The following is a 25453-nucleotide window of genomic DNA, read 5'->3' on the forward strand; positions in this document are numbered from 1 at the left end:
TTTTCATTTTAAAACATATCATTGCCCTCCTATAGCCCCATGTGTATTCCAATTAATTCTACTTTTTCCCAAGCCAGTTTTTTTTTTCATCTTCCTTCAGAAATCCAACCAAACCTGCTCCTTATAGGAATTTAAAAGCTTCCTTGACTTTATTCTCCCTGTTCTCTTTATTGTTCAGCTCTACTCCTATCTCTCTCTCCCCAGGGTCACCCTCTGATTCTGAAGATCTTTAAACCCACATTTTGAATACTTGCTTTAATCATTTACATAATAGAACTCTGTCCACTGACTGGAAAATAAAGCCTTTAAGAAATATATCATTCTGAAGACAGTTCCAGTCTACTAAATATTTAAGCTAGGAAAAAAGTCACTGCTAAAGGTGAACAAAAATAGAAGAACAGTTGCTTAGCCACATGACAGAGTTTTAACCTAACTATAATTGTACCTATGGAGTTGAAGTCATGTCTTTAATTTCCAATAATGGTGGAGGAGAAGAATTAATATTTAACAGTATATTATCTTGTATATCCCAAGTGTTCTATGATAACAAACATATTGTGACAATCCAGTGCAAATGGGGAAAGGAGAAGAGATTGCACGACCTTCCAAATGCCTTGTTACTAGTCAGGCTGAGGATTCTGAGCAAACACACCAGCGGAGGGTGGTCTCATTATAGGTATTACAGGAGGATTGAAGGTAACCCAGGTAAAATTATGAAGAAAAATCATCACCAAGCTAAAAACGCATTTGGATATATTCTGTAGAACAGGAGTCTGCAAACTATAGCCTGTGGGCCAAATCCTATCAGCCACCTATGAGCTAAGAATGATTTTTACATATTTTAGTGGTTAAAGAATATTTCATGATACCTGAAAATTATATAAAATTCAAATTTCAGTGTCTGTAAAGTTTTATTGGAGCACAGCCATGCTCATTCATTTAGCATCTCTGGTTGCTTTCATTACACAATGGCAGAGTTGAGTAGTTGCAATAGAGACAATATGACCCACAGAGCCTGAAATATTTACTATGTGGTCTTTCACAGGGAAAGTTTGCTGATTCCTGGTCCCATTAGAAAACCATCTCTTCCCCAAGTGGTCTGGTGGGATCGATTCCATTTCCATTTTAGAGGCAGGCCCTACTTGGCTTAAGCCAACCCACACCTCCCATCTCCTCTGCCCAGAGTAATTGGTTCAGTTTTGGGTGTATGGCTTCCACCAGTCCAATCAGTGAGTAGCACAGGTGATTCTGAGACTGCTGGGACAGGTTCTTTTTCTCTTCTGAATGGCCAATGTGAAGATGGAAAGGGATGCAGATATCAGGATTGAAACTCAAGGAGTAAGGCAAAGTGAAGAGATCTCAGAGAGATGAAACAGAGTCCTGATGCCTCTGGGACCTTCTTTAAACTACTTCTTCTGAAAATGGCCCTGGCATGCACTTTGTGTATTATTATTATTATTTTTTACTATGGGGAAAAAACACTTGTAATTTTAGCCATTTTAAAGTGTAAAGTTCAGGAGTGTTAAGTGCATTCACGTTGTTGCACAACAGATCTCCAGAACTTTTTCACTTTGCAAAAGTGAAAATTTATACCCATTAAACAACTGTCCTTCGTCTGCTTCCCTCAGCTCCTGGTAACCACCATTCTGTTTTCATATCTATGAATGACTACTTTAGATACCTCATATGAGTGGAATCTACAGTATTTGTCCTTTGGAACTGGCTTATTTTACTTAGCATAATGTCATCAAGGTTCATCCTTGTTGTAGCATGTAACAGTATTTCCATAGTTTTCCACTATATGTAAAGACCACATTTTGTTTATTCATCTGTCGATGGACATCTGAGTTGCTTCTACCTCTTGGCTATTGTGAATAACACTCCTATGAACAAGAGTATGCAAATACCTCTTTGAAAACTTGCTTTCAATTGTTTTGGATATATACACACTAGTGGGATTGTTGGATTATATAGTAGTTATATTTTTAATTTTTTGAGGACTTGCCATACTGTTTTCCACATTAGTTATACCACTTTACCTTCCCACCAACAGTGCATAAGGGTCCAATTTCTCCACATTCTTGCCAACACTAGTTATTTCCTCTTTTTGTGAGAGTAGCTATCTTAATGTATGTGATATCTTAATGTAGTTTTGGTTTGCATTTCCCTGATGAATAGTGATGTTGACCATCCTTTCACATGCTTGTTGGTCATTTGTTTATCATCTTTGGAGAAATGTTTATTCAAGTTCCTTGCCCATTTTTAAATTGAGTTGTTTGACATTTTGCTATTGAGTTGTAGCTATTCTTTATATATTCTGAATATTAACCTCATATCAGATATATGATTTGCAAATATTTCCTCCCATTCCATAGGTTGCCTGATTTTCTTTCTGTTGATCATGTTTTATGATGCACGAAAGGTTTGAAATTTAATGTAGTCCCATTTGTCTATTTTTACCTCTGTTGCCTTATATTAGGCTTTCGGTGTCATATCCAAGAAATCATTGTCAAATCCAATATCATAAAGCTTTCCCCCATGGTCTCTTTTAAGACTTTTTCAGTTTGGCAGCCTTGTCAAAGATCATTTAATCATGTATGTGAAGGTATATTTCTGGTCTCTCTATTTTATTCTATTGGACTATATGTCTGTCTTGATGCCACTATCACATTGTTTCGATTATCAAAGCTTTTATAATATTTTTTGAAATCAGAAAATGTGAATCCTCCAACTTTGCTCTTCTTTTAAAAAATTGATTTGATTATTCAGGGTTCCTTGAGCTGTCATACAAAAATTAGGATAATGTTTTCCTCTTACTGGAAAAAAATTTCATTGTTGTTTTTATAGGAATTGTGTTGAATTTGTAGACTGCTTTGGGCAATATTGACATTTAACAATGTTAAGTCTTCCAATCCATTAGTATGGGATATCTTTCCATTATTTTTGTCGTCTTTACTTTCTTTCAGCAATGTTTTACAGTTTTCAGTGTATAAATCTTTCATCTCCTTGGTTAGGTTTATTCTGAATATTTTATTTTAGTGCTATTGTAAATGGAATTATTTTCTTAATTTCCTTTTTGATTATTCCTTTTTAGATGCAACTGATTTTTCTATGTCCTGTAACTTTGCTGAATTTGTTTTAGCAGTTTGTGTGTGTGTGTGCACATGTAATTTTTAGTGTTTTCTACATATAAACCCATGTCATCTGTGAATAGAGATAATTTTAGCTCTTCCTTTCCAATTTGGATTTTTTTTTTCTCCCTTGCCTAATTGCTCTGGCTAGGACTTCCAATGCTATGTTGAATAAAAGTGGTGAAAGTGGGTGTCCTTGCTGCCTTCCTAATCCTAGAGGAAAAACTCAGTTTTTCAGCATTGAGTATAATGTTAACTTTGGGCTTTTTATAGATAGCCTTTATGATTTTGAGGTAGTTTCCTTCTATTAGTTTGCTGAGTGTTTTTTCTTTTATTATGAAAGGTTGTTGAATCTTAACAAATGCTTTTTCTGCATTAATGTGCTATTGAATTCAGTATTACTAGTATTTTCTTGAGGATTTTTGTATCAATGTTCATCAGTGTTATTGGGCTCCAGTTTTATATTCTTTTTTTTTTTTTTTTTTTTTTTTTTGAGGCGGAGTCTCGCTCTGTCGCCCGGACTGGAGTGCACTGGCCGGATCTCAGCTCACTGCAAGCTCCGCCTCCCGGGTTTTTACGCCATTCTCCTGCCTCAGCCTCCCGAGTAGCTGGGACTACAGACGCCCGCCACCTCGCCCGGCTAGTTTTTTTTTGTATTTTTTAGTAGAGACGGGGTTTCACTGTGTTAGCCAGGATGGTCTCGATCTCCTGACCTCGTGATCCGCCCGTCTCGGCCTCCCAAAGTGCTGGGATTACAGGCTTGAGCCACCAGTTTTATATTCTTATAATGTCTGTCTGACTTTGGTATCAGCCAAAGGTTTTTTCCACGAATCTGTGTAACCTGGGGATCAGGAGATTCCCCTCTTGAGCCCATGCCACCAGGACCTTGGGTCCTAAGCACAGAGCTGTGCAGATTCTTGGCAGCCACTCAGCTGGAGACTGCCTAAGACTACCAATTTACCAGGGGTGGGGAGAGGTGGTGGCTATCATGTCTGTGGTTGCCTACTGCCTAAGACTATTGAGCTCCCACGGAGATGGGCAGCGGCCATCACTGTGGCTGCCTGCTGCCTAAGATGACTGACCTCCCAGGGGGAGGGGTGGTCAACATCACCGCAGCTCCAGTCTGCTGGTGCTGGGGAGACTGGATGGTTTGGACCCAGGAGGAATACCCCATAGCCCACACAGCAGCTGTGGCAGATCGTGGCCAGACTGCCTCTTTAGGCCAGACTCTGACCCATCTCTCCTCACTGGACGGGGCCTCCCTGCAGGAATTTTAGCAACCCCAGCTAGGGGTTTAAGGACAGAACTCAAATCTCCCTGGAAAAGAGCCCCTGGTGGGAGGGGAGGCCACAGTCTCCATGGATCAGCAGACTTAGTCTTTCCGCCTGCTGGCTCTGAGGAATCCAGGCACTCCAGATTAGTGGGAATCCCCCCATTGCAGCACACCCGCTCCGCCAAAGGGCAGCCAGAGTGCTTTGTTAAGCGGGTCCTGGATCCTGTGCCTCCTGACAGGATGAGAACCCCCAACAGAGGTCACCAGACACCTTATTCAGGGGCATTCCTGCTGGCATCATGTTGGTGCCCCTCTGGGACAGAGATCCCAGAGGGAGGAGCAGGCAGCCATCTTTGCTGTTCTGCAGCTTCCACTGGTGATACCTCCAGGTGCTGGAGGGACCCAGGCAAATAGTGTCTGGAGTGGATTCCCAGGGCAACTCTACAGAAAAGGGGCCTGACAGTTAAAAGAAAAGCAAACAGAAAGCAACAACAACAGCATCAACAAAAAAGTCCCTTACAAAAACCCCATGCAAAGGTCAGCAGCCTCAAAGATTGAAGCTAGATAAACTCATGAAGATAAGAATGAATCAACAAAAAAACACTGAAAGCTCAAAAAGCCAGAGTGCCTCTTCTCCTCCAAATGATTGGAACACCCCAGCAAAGAACTGGGCAGGGGCTGAGATGGATGAATTCACAGAAGTAGGCTTCAGAAGGTGGGTAATAACGAACTTTGCTGAGCTAAAGGAACATGTTCTAACCCAATACAAAGAAGCTAAGAATCATGATAAAACATTACAGGAGCCAGTAACCAGAATAACCAATTTAGAGAGGAACATGAATGACCTGATGGAGCTGAAAAACACAACACAAGAACTTCACAATGCAACCACAAGTATCCATAGCCAAATAGACCAAGCAGAGGAAAGAATTTCAGAGCATGAAGACTATCTTGCTGAAATAAGACAGGTCGACAAGATTAGGAAAAAAAAAAAAAATGAAAACGAATGAATAAAACCTCTGAGCACTATGGGATTATGTAAAAAGACTGAACCTATGACTGATTGAGTACCTGAAAAAGATGGGGGGAATGGAGCCAAGTTGGAAAACATACTTCAGGATATCATCCAGGAGAACTTCCCCAACCTAGCAAGACAGGCCAACATTCAAATTCAGTAAATCTAGAGAACCCCAGTAAGATACTCCATGAGAAGATAAACCCCAAGACACATAATCATCAGATTCTCCAAGATCAAAATGAAGGAAAAAATGTTAAGGACAGTCAGAGAGAAAGGCCAGGTCACTTACATAGGGAAGCTCATCAGAATAACAACAGATCTCTCAGCAGGAACCCTGCAAGCCAGAAGAGACTGGGGGCCAATATTCAACATTCTTAAAGAAAAGAATTTCCAACCCAGAATTTCATATCTGGCCAAACTAAGCTTCATAAGTGAAGGAGAAATGAAATCCTTTTCAGATAAGCAAATGCTGAGGGAATTCGTCACCACCAGGCCTGCCTTGCAAGAGTTCCTGAAACAAGCACTAAGTATGGAAAGGAAAAACCATCACAAGCCACTACAAAAACACACTGAAATACAAAGACCAATGACACTATGAAGCAACTACATCAACAAGTCTGCAAAATAACCAGCTAGCATCACGATGACAGTATTAAATTCACATATAACAATATTAACCTTAAATGTAAATGGCCTAAATGCTCCAATTAAAAGACACAGAATGTCAAGTTGGATAAAGAGTCAAGACCCATCAGTTTGCAATATTCAAGAGACCCATCTCACATGCAAAGACACACATAGGCTCAAAATAAAGGAATGGAAGAAAATTTACCAAGCAAATAGCAGAAAAAAGCAGGGGTTGCAATTCTAATTTCTGACAAAACAGACTTTAAACCAACAAAGATAAAAAAAGACAAAGGAGGGCATTATATAATGGTAAAGGGGTCAATTCAACAATGGGAGAAGTCTCCCACTATTGACCCCACCATCAATATTAGATCATCGAGACAGAAAATTAACAAGGATATTCAGAACTTGAACTCAGCTCTGGATCGAGTGGACCTAATAGATATCTACAGAACTCTCTACTCAAAAATAACAGAATATACATTCTTTTCAGTGCCACATGGCACTTACTCTAGAATAGATCACATAAAGGGAAGTAAAACACTCCTCAGGAAATGCAAAACAACTGAAATCATAGCACCCTCTCAGATCACAGTGCCATCAAACTGGGACTCAAGATTAAGAAACTCACTCAAAACCACACAATTACATGAAAATCGAACAACCTGCTCCTGAATGACTCCTGAAAAAATAATGAAATTAAGGCAGAAATCAAGAAATTCTTTGAAACCAATGAGAAAAAAGAAACAACATACCAGAATCTCTGGGATGCAGCTAAAGCAGTGCTAAGTGGGAAATTTCTAGCACTAAATGGCCACATCGAAAAGCTAGAAAGATCTCAAATTGACTCCCTAACATCACAAACAAAATAACTAGAGAACCAAGAGCAAACAAACCCCAAAGTTAGCAGAAGACAAGAAATAACCAAGATCAGAGCAGAACTGAAGGAGATAGAGACATGAAAGCACATTTTAAAAAATCAATGAATTCAGGAGTTGGTTTTTTGAAAAAATTAATAAAACAGACTGCTAGCTAGACTAATAATAGAGAAGAATCAGATAAACAATAAAAATTAATAAAGGGGATATCACCACTGACCCCCAAAAATACAACCATCAGAGCATACTATAAATGCCTCTGTGCGAATAAACTAGAAAATCTAGACGAAATGGAAAAATTCCTGGACATATACACCCTCCCAAGACTGAATTAGGAAGAAGCTGAATCCCTGAATAGACCAATAACAAGTTCTGAAATTGAGGCAGTAACAAATAGCCTACCAACCAAAATAAAAATAAAAATAAAAATAAAATAAAAAAGCCCAGGGCCAGATGGATTTAAAGCTGAATTCTACCCGAGGTACAAAGGGGAGCTAGTGTTATTTCTTCTGAAATTTGCAAACAGTTGAAAAGGAGGGACTCCTCCCTTACTCATTTTATGAGACCAGTGTCCTCCTGATACCAAAACCTGGCAGATATAAAACAAAAGAAAAACTTCAGGCCAATATCCCTGATGGACATTGATGTAAAAATCCTCAATAATATACTGGCAAACCAAATCCCAGCAGCACATCAAAAAGCTTATCCACCACAATTAAGTTGGCTTAATCCCCAGGATGCAAGGCTAGTTCAACATATGCAAATCAATGAACATAATTTATCACATAAACTGAACTAAAGACAAAAACCACTCGATTATCTCAATAGACATGGAAAAGGCCTTCGATAAATTCAACATCTCTTCATGTTAAAAACTCTCAATAAACTAGGTATTGATGGAACATATCTCAAAATAATAAGAGCCATTTATGACAAACCTACAGCCAATATCACACTGAATGGGCCAAAGCTGGACGCATTCCCCTTGAAAACTGGCACAAGACAAGGATGCCCTCTCTCACCACTCCTTTTCAACATAGTATTGGAAGTTCTGGCCAGGGCAATCAGGCAAGAGAAAGAAATAAAGGGTATTCAAATAGGAAGAGAGGAAGTCAAACTGTCTCTGTTTGTAGATGACATGATCCCATATCTAGAAAACCCCATCATCTCAGCCCCAAAGCTTCTTAAGCTGATAAGCAACTTCATCAAAATCTCAGGATACAAAATCAATGTGCAAAAATAACAAGCATTCCTATACACCAACAATAGACAAGCAGAGAGCCAAATCATGAGTGAACTCCCATTCACGATTGCTACAAAGAGAATAAAACACCTAGGAATACAGCTAACAAGGGAAGTGAAGGACCTCTTCAAGGAGAACTAGAAATCACTGCTCAAAGAAATCAGAGAGGACACACACAAATGGAGAAACATTCCATGCTCATGGATAGGAAGAATCAATACCATGAAAATGGCCATACTGCCCAAAGTAATTTATATATTCAGTGCTATTCTCATTGAACTGCCATTGACATTCTTCACAGAATTAGCAAAAACCACCTTCAAATTCATATGGAACCAAAAACGAGCTCATACAGCCATGACAATCCTAAGCAAAAAGAACAAAGCTCGAGGTATCACTCTACCAGACTTCAAACTATATTGTAAGGCTACAGCAACCAAAACAGCATGGTACTATCCGAAAACAGACATATAGACCAATGGAACAGAATAGATATCTCAGAAATATGACTGCACATTTACAATTATCTGATCTTTGACAAACCTGACAAAAACAAGCAATGGGGAAAGAATTCCCTATTTAATAAATGGTGCTGGGAGAACTGGCTAGCCATATATAGAAAATTGAAACTGGACCCCTTCCTTATATCTTATACAAAAATTAACTCCAGATGGATTAGAGACTTAAATGTAAAACACAAAACTATAAAATCCCTAGAAGAGAATCTAGGCAATACCATTCAGGATATAGGCACAGGCAAAGATTTCATGATTAAAACATCAAAAGCAATTGCAACAGAAACAAAAATTGACAAATAGGATCTAATTAAAGAGCTTCTGCACAGCAAAAGAAACTATAGTCAGAGTGAACATACAACATATAGAATGGGAGAAAATTTTTGCAATCTATCCATCTGACAAAGGTCTCATATCCAGAATCTGTAAGAAATTTAAACAAATTTACAAGAAAAAACAACCCTACTAAAAAGTGGGCAAAGGATATGAACAGACACTTTTCAACAGAAGACATTTATGTGGCCAAGAAATATATGAAAAAAAGCTGAACATCACTGATCATCAGAGAAATGCAAATCAAAACCACAATAAGATATCATCTCATGCCAGTCAGAATAGTATATTAAAAAGTCAAGAAACAACAGAAGCTGGCAAAGCTGTGGAGAAATAGGAATGCTTTCACACTTTTGGTGTTAATGTAAATTAGTTTCAACCATTGTGGAAGACAGTGGGGCAATTCCTCAAAAACTTAAAACCAGAAATATCATTTGACTCAGCCATCCTATTACTGGGTATATACCCAAAGGAATATAGATCATTCTATTATGAAGTTACATTCATGCATATGTTCATTGCAGCAATATTTACAATAGAAAAGACATGGAATCAACCTAAATGCCCATCAGTGATAGACTGGATAAAGAAAATGTGGTACATATACACCACAGAATACTATGAAGCCATAAAAAGGAATGAGATCATGTCCTTTGCAGGGACATGGATGGAGCTCAAAGTCATTATCCTCAGCAAACTAATGCAGGAACAGAAAACTAAACACCACATGTTATCACTTATCAGCAGGAGCTGAAAAATGAGAACACATGGACACAGGGAGAGGAACAACACACACTGGGGCCTGTAGTTGGGGCCTGTAGTTGGGGGTTGTAGGGGGAGGGAGAGCATCAGGATAGATAGCTAATGCATGTGGGACTTAATACCTAGGTGATGGGTTGATAGGTGCAGTAAATTACCATGGCAGATGTTTACCTGTGTAATAAACCTACAAGTCCTACACATGTATCCCAGAACTTAAAAAATATGTTCATACCATACTATAGTCTATTGAATGTGTAATAACATTGTGCCTTAAAAAACAATGTACACACCTTAATTAAAAATACTTCATTGCTAAAAAGTGGCAACAATTGTCTGAGCCTTCAGCATATCATAATCTTTTTGCTAATGGAAGGTTTTGCCTCAGTGTTGATGGCTGCTGACTGTTCAGGGTGGTGGCTGCTGAAGGTGAGGTGGCTGTGGCAATTTCTGGATACAGTATTCTTTGTCACTTCCTTCTGGCCTATAAGTTATCTATTGGTAATTCTACTGATAACCTTATGGAAGCTGTTTTGTGTGTGATGAGCTATTTTTCTCTTGCAGCTTTCAAGACTCTTTGTCTTTGACTTTTGACAATTTGATTACAATGCATTTTCATGTGGGTCTTTTTGAATTTATCCTGGTTGAAATTCTTTGAGCTTCTTGAATTTGTATGCCCATTCTTTTTTCCTTCAAGTTTGAAAAATTTGGGCCATTGTTGGTTCAAATAAGCACTTACTCCCTCTCTTTTCCTTCTGGGACTCCCATCACGCATATAATGATCTGCCTGATAGTGTCCATAAGTCCCTTAGGCTCTCTTCACTTTTATTTTTTTCTTTTTAATCCTCTGACTTTGTTACTTCTAATAATGACTTCTAATAATCTGTATTCAAGTTTGTTGGTTTTTTTTTTTTCTGTCAAATCCAGTCTTCTGTTGAAACCTCTTGAATTTTTTTCTGTTCTGTTATATTTTTCACTTTCAGAATTTGTTTGGTTCTTCTTTATAGTTTGTGTCTCTTTGTTGATATGCTTATTTTGTTCATGACTCATTTTCCTGAATTGATTTAGTTGTTTATCTGTGGTCCATTTTAGTTCACTGAGCATGTTTAGTACCGTTACTTTAAATTATTTGTGAGGGAGAATTGATCTGTGTTTCTTTAGGGTCAGTTTCTGGAGTTTTATTTTGGCAGTCTGATTGGGCCAGGTTTCCCTCTCTCCTTGTATGCCTTGGGATTCGTTGCTGCTGCTGTTGAGACTTGGGCATTTGAGAAACAACCACCTCTCCTAGTCTTTATAGACTGATTTTGTGCAGGGAAAAATTTTTACTGATTAGCTCCACTATAGATTCTAGGACCTCTCCAAACTTTTTCTAAGGATATGCTGTCTTCTCTGCATGTGCGTCTATGCTTTTAAACATCTTCAATTTCCTAAGCAGCCTGTTGTTCCTGTTTCTTCTCAGAAGCCTGTGAACCTTGCTTCTGCTGGTGTCTGCCTTTGGAACTGCAGCTATAACATGCCATGAGGATCATGTCTCATTTTCAGCAGCTTCCAAACAAGGCCACCAGTGCTTCACTAAGTCCCATCAGTGCTCTGAGTAATGTAACTCAGGAACCATTCCTTAGGCAGCCTCCAGACTAGACCACAGGCTGGATGCATGGTCCGCTCTTTTGTTTTCATCCTAAAAGAGGATTCCCAAAGTGGGAGGTTTCCTGTTAGTTGCACTGTGCTAAATCAGATAGGGAGAGAAGCATGGACAACAGGTATACAAAACTTTTTAAAACTTTCCTTTCCTTTTTGCTGGAATTCCTTCTTGGTTTTACATTGGTCTAGATGCTGTAACTTTTCAACTAGTCTTTAGAATTCTCACAAAGTTATTCTGGTCAATAACTTGTTAATTTTGTGGCTCTCTGGGAGAATGAGGAACTGAAGCTTCCTAGTCTGCCTTCTTGCTGACATTACCCCATTTTATGTATTTCTTATGTCTGGCATTATTTTATAACACTTTTAGATTTGCAGAAAAATCACAGAGCATTCCTGTATATTTGGCACTCAGTTTCCCCTATTGGTAACATCTTACATTAGTGTGGTACATTTGTCACAATTAATGAACCAATATTGATACATTATTATTAACTAAAGTCCATACTTTATTCAGATTTTTTAGGTTTTACCAAATGTCCTTTATTTGTTCCAAAATTCCAACCAGTATACCATATTATATTGAGTTGTCATGTATCCTTAGGCTCCTTTTGGCTGTAACAGTTTTATCACTTATTTTTTAGGTACATAAACCAACAAATTATTTTTATCATTGAAGCCAAATTGATTTAGAATTTTTTGTTGCTTGTACCTCACAGGATTCCCAGATGATACAGATTTCTAGTCCAAACACATTGTTGTATAATGAGAAAAGTGAGGCCCACAGTGTCCTAGTGATAATCCACCATCACAGAGCTAACACTGAAAGAGCTGGGATTTTAGCCCAAGTGTTTTTACTCTAATATCTTTGCTTTGTTATTCCATGCCACTTGTTGCTAAAATACTGCAACCACACTATTTCCAGAAAGATAATTTTACTGCATCTTGAATTTCTGATAAACAGCCACACTAAAATATGAATTGGTGACAAGGTTTTGATAAATGTTTAGTGTCTTATTATAAAATATAGGCTTTACCTGAATGCCTACATTCTTATAATTTTTTTTTATTTCCATAGGTTATTGGGGAACAGGTGTGTTTAGTTACATGAGTAAGTTCTTTAGTGGTGCACCCTTCACCCAAGCAGTATACATTGTACCCTATTTGTAGTCTTTTATTCATCACCTGCTTCCCACCCTTTCCCCTGAGTCCCCAAAGTCCATTATGTCATTTTTATGCCTTGACAGTCTCATAGCTTAGCTCCCACTTATGAGTGAGAATATATGATGTCTGGTTTTCCATTCCTGAGTTACATCACTTAGAATAATAGTCTCCAGTCTCATCCAGGTCGCTGTGAATGCCATTAATTCATTCCTTTTTATGGCTGAGTAGTATTCCATCGTATGTATATACACCACAGTTTCTTTATCCACTTATTGATTGATGGGCATTTGGGTTGGTTCCACGTTTTTGCAATTGCGAATTGTGCTGCTATAAACTTGAATGTGCAAGTATCTTTTTCGTATAATGACTTCTTTTCCTCTGGGTAGATACTCAGTAGTGGGACTGCTGGATCAAATGGTAGTTCTATTTTTAATTCCTTAAGGAATCTCCGTACTGTTTTCCATAGTGGTTGCACTAGCTTATATTCCCACCAGCAGTGTAGAAATGTTCCCTGTTCACTGCATCCGTGTCAATATCTACTATGTTTTGGTTTTTTGATTATGGCCATTCTTGCAGGAGAAAGGTGGTATCACACTAAATCACACTAAATGCCTAAATTCTTTTTTTTTTTTTTTTTTTTTTTGAGACAGAGTCTTACTCTGTCACCCAGGCTGAAGTGCAGTGACATGATCTCAGCTCACTGCAATCTCCACCTCCCGGTTCAAGCAATTCTCCTGTCTCAGCCTCCTGAGTAGCTGGGATTATAGGCATGCGCTGCCACGCCTGGCTAATTTTTGTATTTTTAGTAGAGACGAGTTTTCACCATGTTGGTTAGGCTGGTCTCAAACCCCTGACCTCATGATCTGCCCGCCTCCGCCTCCTAAAGTGCTGGGATTACAAGCGTGAGCCACCGTGCCGGGCTAATGCCTAAATTCTTCTAATGACATTTCTACATCAGTAATTTAAGAAGAGATACTCACTGATTTGTGTATCAGCATTTTCCCTCATGGCCCACTGGATATAAGACTTCAAAAACAGGTTTATTCATCCATCCATCCATTCATCCATCCATCCATCCATCTACTGATACAAACATACATCTAAACATCTATTCAACAAATACTTATTAACTGCATACTATTTCCCAGACAATATTCTAGGCAGTACAAACTAATTTTTGTTGATCTCCTTTATCTCCTGTAGAAGAATAGTCATGAGTCTCCAATAATTTCTGGACCAAAACCAAATGGTACCGACATACTGAACTCATTAATCCTTTACCCTTGTGGGGGTTTTATGTAGGAATGTGGGCTTGATAATGTGGGAAACTGAAGTTTAAATGTTGAGCTAAAAAACAAAACAAAACAAAAAACCAGCTGAGGAACCTCCCATGAGCTTGGAGCAAAAGAGGAGAATGGTGTTACAGAAGCTGAGAGAACAATCTAGAACAGAATATCACCAAAAATGAGTTGAGGACATTTACACAGCAGCCTTATAAAATTCCACAATGATAATAAGCAAAATTTTTCCAAAACACTATGGATAATTAACTTTTTGAAAGTACAATGGGCTTGTTTTTCTGTCGACCATTAGTAAGAGCAACTTGCTATGTAATTTTCACCTTCCTAATAATTATTTGCACTTGCATTAAGCATTCCATTGTGACTGGGCTGCCCCCTGCTATCATTTCCTGTCCTCTATACCCCTCCACAAAGTGCTGGTTAGAGGGGGAGAGCAGCTGCAAACTCTGTGATTGATAAGCAGACCTCCTCCCTGTGAATACCCACCAAAAGGAAGGGAGGAGTCATGGCATTTTCATATTAAAAGTTGTACTTCTCTGGTGAATTTTGACATTGTTCCTAGAACGACCTTTAAGGTAGGTCATAGGTGTCAGAGCAAGGCAAGAAATGCATGCTGATAGAAGACACATCATAAAGCTTTCTGGCAACAAGTAGGACAAACTGGGGCTCTGAGGTCCGTTTTTAGCTCCGTGCAACCTCAGAAAAGTCATTTTACTGATCTCTGCTCTAGTTTCTTTCAAACATAAAACACGTGTCAGCTCCTCATTTCATGGGAGGTTTTGAAAATTTATCAGTTCATGAATTAAAAATATAAGAATGGGTTCAAATGGATGATGTTTTAGAGTAGGGATTGGCAAAGTACTATATAGCCCATGGGTCACATCCAGCTCCCAGTCTGTTTTTGTAATAAAGTTTTATTGGAACACAACCGTGTCCACTTATTTGCATGTTTCTTATGACTGCTTTAACACTACCATGGCAGACTTGTACTGTTGAGTCATAACAGAGACCACATGGCCTCCAAAGCCTAAAATATTTACTATGTGACCATTTACAGAAAAGGTTTGCTGACCTGGCTTAGAGGATTACCTTGAGGGTGGGGGAAGAAAAGTATATATCTTTTTGTGAGAAAAACCTATCCTTGACAGGGCATGGAGATTCCTTTCTGAGGGAGTCAACAGCTAAAAGCAATCATTCCTCTTTGCTAAGCCTTTATTGAGAAGGTCATGTGAGAAATGATTTTTAAAAAAGAGTCAAGAGGTGAGGTTGGGAGGTGATGGCTAAAGGCTAATGAGTTTTTAACAGACATGACCTTCTAAGAAACATGAATGACCAAGGAACCCTGCCATATCCTTTCTTACTTGTGTTACTTCCCTGTATTAGCCAACCACTTACACTGAAAACGATGACATAGAAAAAGATAGGGCTGCCCACTGTTCTTTTCCTTTCAGTTTTCCCTTATTCACAGCGAGCTAAAGGGAGGGAGTGTTAGTAGGATGTGCTCATATTAAGAAGTACAGTCAAAACAATTGAGTTAGTTGTGTGCAGCATTTCTGTTCTGATTAGAATGAAAGACATGGCCGGGCGCGGTGGCTCAAGCCTGTAATCCAAGCACTTTGGGAGGCCGAGACGAGTGGATCACGAGGTCAGGAGATCGAGACCATCCTGGCTAACACGGTGAAACCCCGTCTCTACTAAAAAATACAAAAAACTAGCCGGGCGTGGTGGCAGGCGCCTGTAGTCCCAGCTACTCGGGAGGCTGAGGCAGGAGAATGGCATAAACCTGGGAGGTGGAGCTTGCAATGAGCTGAGATCCGGCCACTGCACTCCAGCCTGGGCGACAGAGCGAGACTCCGTCTCAAAAAAAAAAAAAAAGAAAGACATATGCATGTATAAGCTATGAAATACAAATTGTATAATTTCAGTGATTCTTTAGACAAGTTAATGCTCTTATATTTTCATCTGAAACTTTCATCATACAAGGATGATCAGTAAAATTCCTGCTAATAATTGAAAATTTTCATTTGTCTTATTATGAAATGTCATTAAATAGGCTGGGTGCAGTGGTTCACGCCTATAATCCCAGCACTTTGGGAGGCTGAGGAGGGTAGATCACAAGGTCAAGATTCACCATCCTGGCCAACATGGTGAAACCCCATCTCTACTAAAAATACAAAAATTAGCTGGGCGTGGTGGCGTGCACCTGTAATCCCAGCTACTCAGGAGTCTGAGGCAGGACAGTCTCTTGAACCCAGGAGGCAGAGGTTGCAGTGAGCTGAGATTGTGCCATTGTACTCCAGCCTGGCAACAGAGAGAGACTCCATCTTAAAAAAAGTAATTAAATAGGAAATAAAAAACTCTATGACATGTTGACAGAGAGACCACAGACGAAGGGGAAAAGCTTTACATTTTCATACCTTTTCCAGCACTTTTATCCTGCTTTTTGAACAAGGGACCTGCATTTTCATTTTGCAACAGGTCCTAAACATTATGGAGCCAGCCCCATGTGCTCAGCAGCACCCTTTAAGATCAGAAAGCATTTTTGAGTTTCTCCCAGCCTTCCCAACCTGAATACCTAATACCAAACCTGTGTTTCTGGAGCGGCCGGATGGCATGCTCCGTGCAGCAAATATGTGACATGGCTACTCTTGACTCAGATTGATTTGAGTGTTCATTGGCATCAAGAGTAGTGTGATCTCTTATCATCCTTGCAATTGAATTTCAGGGGCTCTTCACCAGAAACTGGCCATTGATAACAAGGCTTTATTCAAGCTTTGAGAGGAGCTACAGAATAAGGGCTTGGCAGAAACTGCAGTTTCCCACCTTTTGGTGGACCACAGTATGGCACTTCTGTCACCAGCCCTCCTGTCTCAGTTGCTCGCCTTTTTTTCTTTTTTCTTTCTTTCTTTCTTTCTTTTTTTTTTTTTTTTTGAGATGGAATTTTGCTCTTGTTGCCCAGGCTGGAGTGCAATGGCACATTCTTGGTTCACTGCAACCTCTGCCTTCCAGGTTCAAGCAATTCTCCTGCCTCAGCCTCCCAAGTAGTTGGGATTACAGGCATGCGCCACTATGCTTGGCTAATTTTGTATTTTTGGTAGAGACAGGGTTTCTCCATGTTGATCAGGCTGGTCTTGAACCCCTGACCTCAGGTGATCCGCCCACCTTGGCCTCCCAAAGTGCTGAGATTACAGGTGTGAGACACCGTGCCCAGCCCTGCTCTCCTTTTATGCTAGAGTACAGACAATACTGAAAAGACACCTGCCACCAAGGTGATTCCATGTCCTCTTAAGTTCAGCCAATTTACTTGGCAGCAACACCCATACCCCCACGTGGCATTTGGCACAGGCCAGAATTTCTGCCTGTGCCCCAGCTTAGGCAATACCATCAAAATTGCTCTCTGCAGGGTTGGCTCAATCTAGAAAGAAGAGGTCCAGAGGCCACTCAAAAAAATCAAGGATGGCAGGCAGCCCCAAGCTAGTATTTCAATTACAGGCTGTGATGGAAACCTGGTCCTCCAGGTGTTTCTCCTTTGCACAGGTTGGCCATCCCTGTGATACCGAATGGACTTTGTGACCCACCTCCTGTACATCCCTAGGGGCTATATACAGCACAGGAGAAGAAAGAGGCGACCCAGTGCACTAGCTAACCTGCTGTCCACAGTTTGGCCTGAATATGCATGTCCCAACTCTGTTGTAGTCAAGTGGCCCAGGGAACTTCAGATAATTACAATCCCTCCAGATACTTTGGCCTGCTGGACAAATAAGGAGAGAAACTCAGGGATTTGTCCTAGAGTGAAGGCCAGATTAAGTGAGCCAGCAAAGTTTCAAGAAGAAATGCACAGGGAAAATGAAACAGCCTCTGATACAGGAGAAGTTTGCCTAGCACAGTTCTTTGTGCCATATGCCAAATTAGATCTGGAATGAAAGAGTCATTTCAGAGCTTTCCTGTTAAAAGCCCTTCCATCAACTCTGCAAACTTACCTTCCAGCTGGGAGCAGTGATTATTAACTCAGCAGATAGGTGCTTTGTCAGATTCAAAAGAAAACAAATCTGCTCCAATGAAGGGAATAAACAGCCCCTAATGTTCAGCCTGGGAAGCTTTTGTATTGACAGGGCATAATTAACTTTCATTTCATGTAATGATACTATTATATTGACTTTGTTCCCCCCATTCCAAAATTATAATATACTTTCCTCTCCTTGACTGGATGCTTGGGATCTAGGAACTCATTGAACCAAATGACATTTGCTCTTGCCATGAGGCAAGTATTTGATTTTTATGCAGAACCCATCATGTGTACTCAAAAGCAACATATTTTATTTAAGAATTGTTCATCAAAAACACACACAAAAAATGAGGCAAACTGCCTGTCTTCTAACATATTGCTAGTTCTTAACTCTTTGGACACTTATAAACCTCACAGAATAACAGAGTAACCTATCACCAAGAGATTTATCTTATTTCCTTCATGGGCACAACTGTTAATTTCCACAAAGACCTGCAGCATTTTATTAGCAGAGACAAAAGATAACAACTTGTGTAATCTCTCAGATCAATTAGTCCTTTGTTGGGTGTGTATTAAAATGTAGTCTTGATAAAGTAGGAAATTGGTGTCTGTTTCAAATATAAAAATATCACAGGAGATGATGGGCACAACCACAATATCCACATCCCAACTTTACACCTTAACTCTTCTTGACATTTAAAAAAATTTTTAGAGAAGAAAAAGTTTAAGGGAATTCACCACAGAATAACAGATAAAGGGACTCCACAGAATAACAGTAAAAGTCTCATGAAATCTTGTAGTAAAAATCAAGAAATAAAATATCCAAAGAATAGCCCTAGAACTACCAAATAATATTTGAAGATACCCTATTAGACTGGGTAAATACTTTGAGGCTCACACAAAAGAATGAGGTAAGCCTTTTCTATTTCTAATTTCCATGATGACAGATTCCTATCATGTTGACTTGACTGTCTTTTGCTGTGGTTGATAAGAAAGGGCACACAAATTATTTGTATTTATTCAGATTATTATTTTCTGGAGACAGATAAGCCAAAAATACATTTCACATTGACCATGGAATAGATTGACAGATGGGAATGACTAAACTACTCCCAAGTTGAGCCAAGCCCATACTGGAGAACAAAGTGGAAGTTTTCACATCTCATTACTAATTTCCACTCTTCAGGATTCAGAGCTGAATTATTCTGCATTAAGGAGATAGTACTCAGTTTAATTGCCCACCGTGGAATTGCTGGTAGAATAAAAGAACAGCATGTCTTGTCCAATCCTTATGCAGGGCTACTTTCTGTGCACACAGGATGAAGGTGGCCAGGAAGCCAGCAGGCCAACAACAAAAAAAAAGCCTCTCAAATTTAGAACTTGAAAAATCAGGCCATGTGCTTCGGAATTGACCCTCCAGTCTCCTCTCCAACGCCCATCTCTATCCTCAGGCTCTAACTTGGCTCATCATAATATCTATTTTGCCAGCTAGTATTGTAATATTCATTTTGCTCATGTTTTAATTTTTTCCTGTAATTTACAAAACCAAAGTTCCAGATTTATTGAATCATGGTACTTTTGCATTAACTCTTCCTACCTTCACAGTCAAACAAGCATATTTTTACCCAATTTAACTAAAAAATGGTGTTCCTCATTCTCTGACTTTTAAACATGTAAAGTATTTTAAAAATACCTTATCTTGTATTATCCAAACCAGAACACTTTGAGAGCAAAAGGAGGTGCTGTCTGTAATTACTTCAGAACGACACCCATAAACCAGGACTCTCCTGGGTGAATGTGATTGTATAAGTCACTCATCTATAGTCTATATCTGTATCTAATCATCTATACCATATCCATATCTATAGCTCTATCATCTATATCTATAGTCCATATCCATCTGTATATCTATACCCATCTATATCTGTATTAATACATCAATATCTATAGTCTATATCTATATGTATATCTACATCTATGTCTATTTCTGTATCTGTATCTATGATTGGCTCTATAATATATCCACATCCTCTCCATCTATACCTACATCTAAAGTTGTCATTAATTGATGCTGTTATTATAACAATCACCTTAGAGTATCTCACTTTCTCTGTTTCTCTTCATCTCTCCCTCTTTCATCCATTTCTCATTGGACACTCTCCATGACTCTTTCCTTTTCCTTGTAGTTTCTTTCTTTCTATCTGTCTTCCTCCCTTCCCCTGCTCTGCTGTCTCTTAACTGGTAATAATAAGGAACTGAGAAATTTGAAATTTGCATCTATCATATTTCTTAAACAATGTTTTCTGTTCCTTAAAACTGCATTTCATCTTTCTCCAAGAATATCAACAGAAGTTTTTCTTTTTCATAGGCTGAGTCTCAGTTTTACCATCCAGAAAAATGAAGTTAATAATTTCTGTGTTGAAGCCAAACAAATGAGATTATGTGTTGCAAGTGCTTTACAGCAGCAACCATAGCTGTTCATTAGAATTACCTGGGGAGCTCCTGAAACTCACTATTCCCAGGCTCGACCCCAGACCCAGGCATCAGGATTTTTTACTGATCCTCAGTCTATTCCAATGTGTGGCCAAGGTTGAGAACCATTAGTTTGCAGCCTATACAGTATTATAAAACATATATTAGCATGTGTGTATTGCATCTTCATTTAACCCCGTGAATCAGTAACTCTATAGAAAACAGGTTACCCAGCCCTACCCTAAAAAAATGGGTATGGAAGAGGAAAGATGAAACTTGAGCACATTTTGAACTCTCCTGGGCCATGTCCTGAAAGACTCATTATGTTAGAATTATCTCATTGTTTAGTTGTTAGACTCTAACTTTGAACACATAAAAGCCAACTTCCTCCCATAGCTTTGTCTGTCACTCGGAATACTTGTACTTCCATCAAAAACAATTGTTTGATGTGGGTTATTGTTTACATACTAAGATGAGATAAAAAAAAAAAGAAAACATCTAAATTTCTCTTTCAAAAATATGCAAGAGAGTGAAAAATTAAATGCAAAGGTGCTAATTACTAACCACAGATTAATTTTCAAATTGTCCCTTTAACTTCTAAAACTAATGAGTACAGAAATATTCCACACTGCAAACCTGGGCTCCCGAGAACTCTGATAATTAGAGTACCTCTTTGTAATAAACATTACCCAGTAAGTTAAAAAAAAAAAAGGAAAGAAAAATAATGATTGTCATTAGTGATAAAGAACAAACACTTTCAGAAGAAATGCTGTTCTTGACATCTTAAAACTTTCTCTGAGAGGACTGTAGAAACTTACTTTTCAAGTAAAATGAAACCACATGGATTTGGAAAAATGACACTGGTGACTTTGGTTTTAAAACTTGCCATTTAATAATCAGTGCAGGTTTCTCTATTAAGCTGCTGATTTGCTCTTATGTTTTAACAGTGGGCATTAGGCCAGTGTAAATGTTACACTGACACCCAGTCTGGCTCTTAAAATGTCAGTGATTGTAATGGTAATACATGAAGGCAGAGCTAGCTGACGTTCCCAGAACCTCTAACCAGTTGGCCTCAGTTTGGGTTTCCACCTATTGATCGAATGACCTGGAATATATGGGAACCCAAATCCAACCAGAGGAAAAGAAACATCTGTTTTAATCAGAGAAGTCTGATGCATACCTTCATAAACCCATAAATCCATGTCTTTTAAAAACTATATTTCTTCAGCCACAAATTTTTATTGTTTTGAGTCAAAGCATCTAGTTCACCTTAACTGAGCCAATTGCACAGTCATAGCCATGTTACAAAATAGATGGTACAATATAATATTAAAAAATACCATCTTCCTAGCAGCCTAAGGGACTTGGACAATGGTATGAAATTATGAATTCAAAATCTGGGGTTTGAGCCAAACTATTGGCCTTTCTTCTAATCTTTGAGGTTTCTGGGAGGCTCTGCTCCCACTGCCATTTCTATGATAATATCTCTGTGAGCTCATCCTTAGGAAAGCCTTGGAGAGCCAGGGAGCCACTTTCCAGTCATGTTCAAGGGCATCCTGGATCTTCCTGGGATGGACCCAGGAGTCAAGTACCTCAGAAACAAACTGTGCTCTGAAGGGATGGGAGTCCTGTCCCCTGTGTAGCAATTCTAGGGAAGGAGAGAGATGTGGGCTTCAGAGACTGAGAAACTGTCCACAACATTCACATGTGTTGTCCCTGTTGCTATTTTTCAACAATCCTTACTTGTATGTGGTGGTGGTGGTGGTGGTGGTGGGCGGGGGTTGGTACAAAAGACCAAATCCCCTAGAAACAACCTTGGCAGATATTTTTTATGAAAATGACCTCTCACCTCACGGTGATCCTGTGTTTGACTAATCAGTCCATAAGCAACTTGGCTGGAATAAAGAACATAGCATGTGGTTGTGAAATAATTTTTTTCTGGCCTCCAATCTCTGCTCTATTATGATAAGGCTAGAACCAACCACGCTTCCTGATTTCAAATCTGTTTCATGAATGTCTTATAATTAAGGATATTTTGCTCAGGTTGGAGAAAAAGGGCAGTATGGACCCTTGCCATTTTGAGAAATATAAATGCTCTTCTCACACACACACAAAAAAAACCCCAAAAAACACAAGACCACTCTGCAGCCACTCCAAAAATCAGTTTGGTGGTTCTTCAAAAAGTTAAACACAGACTTTAATTTTGACCCAGCAATTCAATATGTTCCAGCAACTCCACGCCTGGGTATGTGTGTCCAGAAGAAGTGAAAGCAGGGACTCAAATAGATGCTTGTACACCAGTGTTCATACAATACTAGTAACAATAGGCAAAAGGTGGAAACAACCCAAATGTCCATTAACAAATGAATGAATGAACAAAATGTCCACACAAGGGAACATTAAAAAGGAAAAATAAAAAAGGACAAAATTCTGACATGCTGGAAAATGTTATGCTAAGTGAAAGAAGGTGAAGACAAAAAGATACATAATTTCACTTATATGAGGTCCCTAGAGCAGATAAACTTATAGAGACAGAAAGTAGAATAGATGTCACCATGGGGTAAGGGGAGGGAAGAACTGGCAGTTATTGTTTAATGGGTACAAAGTTTCTTTTGGGTATCATGAAAAAGTTCTGGAAATGGATAGTAGTGAATGGTTGCACAACATTGTGGATGTACTTAATGCCACTGAATTGTACACCTAAAAATGGTTAAAATGGTAAATTTCATGTTATCTTTCTCTCTCTCTATACCACAATAACAAAAAAGCAGAGCACCACAAAAATCTAAAACTTAAGCCAATGTTAGTGTGAGAAATTTACAATAAAACAGATATGTATATTATCCTTTTAGCTGATTTTTTAAAAATACAGATGAGAAAGTAACATTCCTGTCTTGACCACTCCTAAAAAACCTTGTAAATGAAATTCTTGCATGTCCAACTTTGGTTGTTAGTCTCAGACAATGAATACAACTTGGCCTAATATTGAATGGTGGTAACTTTTGCTCTGAGTCAGGCTTACCATGCTACACAGTGAATTGTCACTCGAAGATGGTGCCTGTCCAAGATGAAGCAACCCAACATCACAATATATAGAAATACAAGTGTATATAAATAAATATAGAAATATATAGAAATATAAGCAGCTGGTTTAGGAGATCCAGCTGCTTTAGTCGTGGCCTCCAAATGCCTATGAGTGCCTAATTTAAGTATGTTCATTCTCATAAAGATAAAGAAGTCCATTGGCCAAGGATCCTATTGTTCATGCCATCTGTTGAACCTACTTGATGAAGTAGTCTCGCCCATCTCGGTTTGCCGTCATCTCCCATCCATAGGGGGGACCTGGTTCAAGCCCCAGGGTCCTGAGGGAGGTGGCCAGCCTGAAGACTTCGTCCTGTGGCTGGAAAAGAAAAAAAAAAAAGCATCATTACACCTGACTCCTGAACATTCCTTCTGAGACAAACTCTGAAAGGAGAATGTGACTTGCTCCTCTTAAATTGGGCAAACCCCCAATTTAAGTTGCAACAAAAATCGACACATTATCTTTTACAATTTCTAGTTTACAACTTAAATTCAATTCAGCAGCAAAATGAAAGGGTAGGTTCTGGAGAATTTTCTAGGTGCCTGCCTTTCCAAGATCAAGAAGAAAGAGGAAGTAACTCCACGTGACAAGCAATAGCAATGGGCAGCCTTGTAGTCACAGTCTAGCCAGAGGCCTGAGCCCAGTTTCTGAAGCCTCAATGAATCCTGGCTAAGCCTCCTCAGTCCAGGACCTGCAGAAATTCCTCCTTGCCCTCATGAATGCCCAAGACTTCCTCAGACCTTAACCATACTTTGGAAGGAAGTAAACGATGCCATTTTAGGATGGCTCAACATTCCTCATCACTTGGTCCTTTCACTCCAGATGAAGTTACTCACTGCATAGCCTGTAAAAGCCTTTGGGTGGTTCCAAATCCCAGGCTGGCACCACCGAAGCTGGTGGCAGGGAACAGTGATGATGCTTTCAGGAATTCACAGTCTGAGCTACCCGTGAGCCCTTTGCAAAGAGGAAACAGCGCCCCTGCGGTCAGATGACCACAGAGCAGGCACCCTTCCCCCAGCCTGGTGCCAGCTCAGGCTAGTGAGTGTGGCAGGGGCTAACACAGCTGGGAACTCTCGCACTAGGTGCACCCTAAACAACCTCATGTGGTGGCTCCCCCGCAGCAAACATCCAAAGCAGGGGTCTCGGCCTTTCAGACTTTCAATTCCCCAGGATATTGGGCAACTCATCCCTCTCCAGCCCAGCCCAGTCCAGTCCAGCCCTTCCAGCACCTCTCAAATGAAACAAGCCTATTTCCTGCATGTTTTCCGCAGATGAACTATTTTGCATAATTTTAACCACTTCCATTCCTTTTCCTTAACTTCCTTTCCGTTTTCCTACAGCCTTTATAAAGGATGTAGGAACAGTTTGTTTTTGTTGGAAAAAGTGTTCACAAATTTAATACTGGTCTGGTAAATGTAGAATGCCACCATAGGATTATTTGTGGCCCATTGACTACTAAAAGACATGGGAAGCATTTTGTTCCTCTTCTTTGTGCAAAAGTCAGCAGTGGCAATTTCTTCTGGTGGTTTTTGTTTTGTTTTGTTTTTGTTTGTTTGTTTTTTTTTTTAAATGTGCTGCTTCCCTGCAGTGAGAGAACACATGAATTTGCTACCCTGAGGTACTATTAAAAAAAAAAAAAACACAAACCCCCAAAAAATCCCACCAATTTCTCTACACTAGTAGAGAATGCATTTGGAATGCTGTCTAAGGTGGTATCAAGAAAACAAGTTCTTACAGGTATGAACACAGTCCATTCTATTATTAAAAATGTTTCCAAAAGCAATAATACAGTTAGAGATGGCACAAAGAATATCCTTGTGAGTGAAAGGAGGCCTGTGTAGAGAATGCAACAATTTATTCTGGCTTACTCAATTATGTACGGTATCAGAAAGTTTATCTTCCCCAGAGGAGGCTTATTAAAAACAAACTGCCTTTCCTTTCCTTTCCTTTCCTTTCTTTTCCTTTCCCTCTTCCTTTTCCTTTTCTTTCCATTCTTTTTCCCCTCCATGAAAT

General features: G+C 39.3%; 1 protein-coding gene across 1 annotated transcript in view; it reads right to left on the minus strand.

Annotated features, from left to right (window-relative positions):
- The window catches only part of FRMPD4 (FERM and PDZ domain containing 4), a 220456-nt gene extending 196761 nt beyond the window's left edge, over positions 1–23695 (minus strand). The window contains 1 exon segment of the mRNA XM_033201289.1: positions 23643–23695. Within this exon segment, the coding sequence (XP_033057180.1) occupies positions 23643–23680 (38 nt within the window). The 5' untranslated portion in view covers positions 23681–23695.
- Between the last annotated feature and the right edge of the window lie 1758 nt (positions 23696–25453).

The sequence above is a fragment of the Trachypithecus francoisi genome, unplaced genomic scaffold (genome assembly GCF_009764315.1).
Source record: "Trachypithecus francoisi isolate TF-2019V2 unplaced genomic scaffold, Tfra_2.0 Lachesis_group6, whole genome shotgun sequence".
NCBI classification, from domain to species: Eukaryota; Metazoa; Chordata; class Mammalia; order Primates; family Cercopithecidae; genus Trachypithecus; species Trachypithecus francoisi.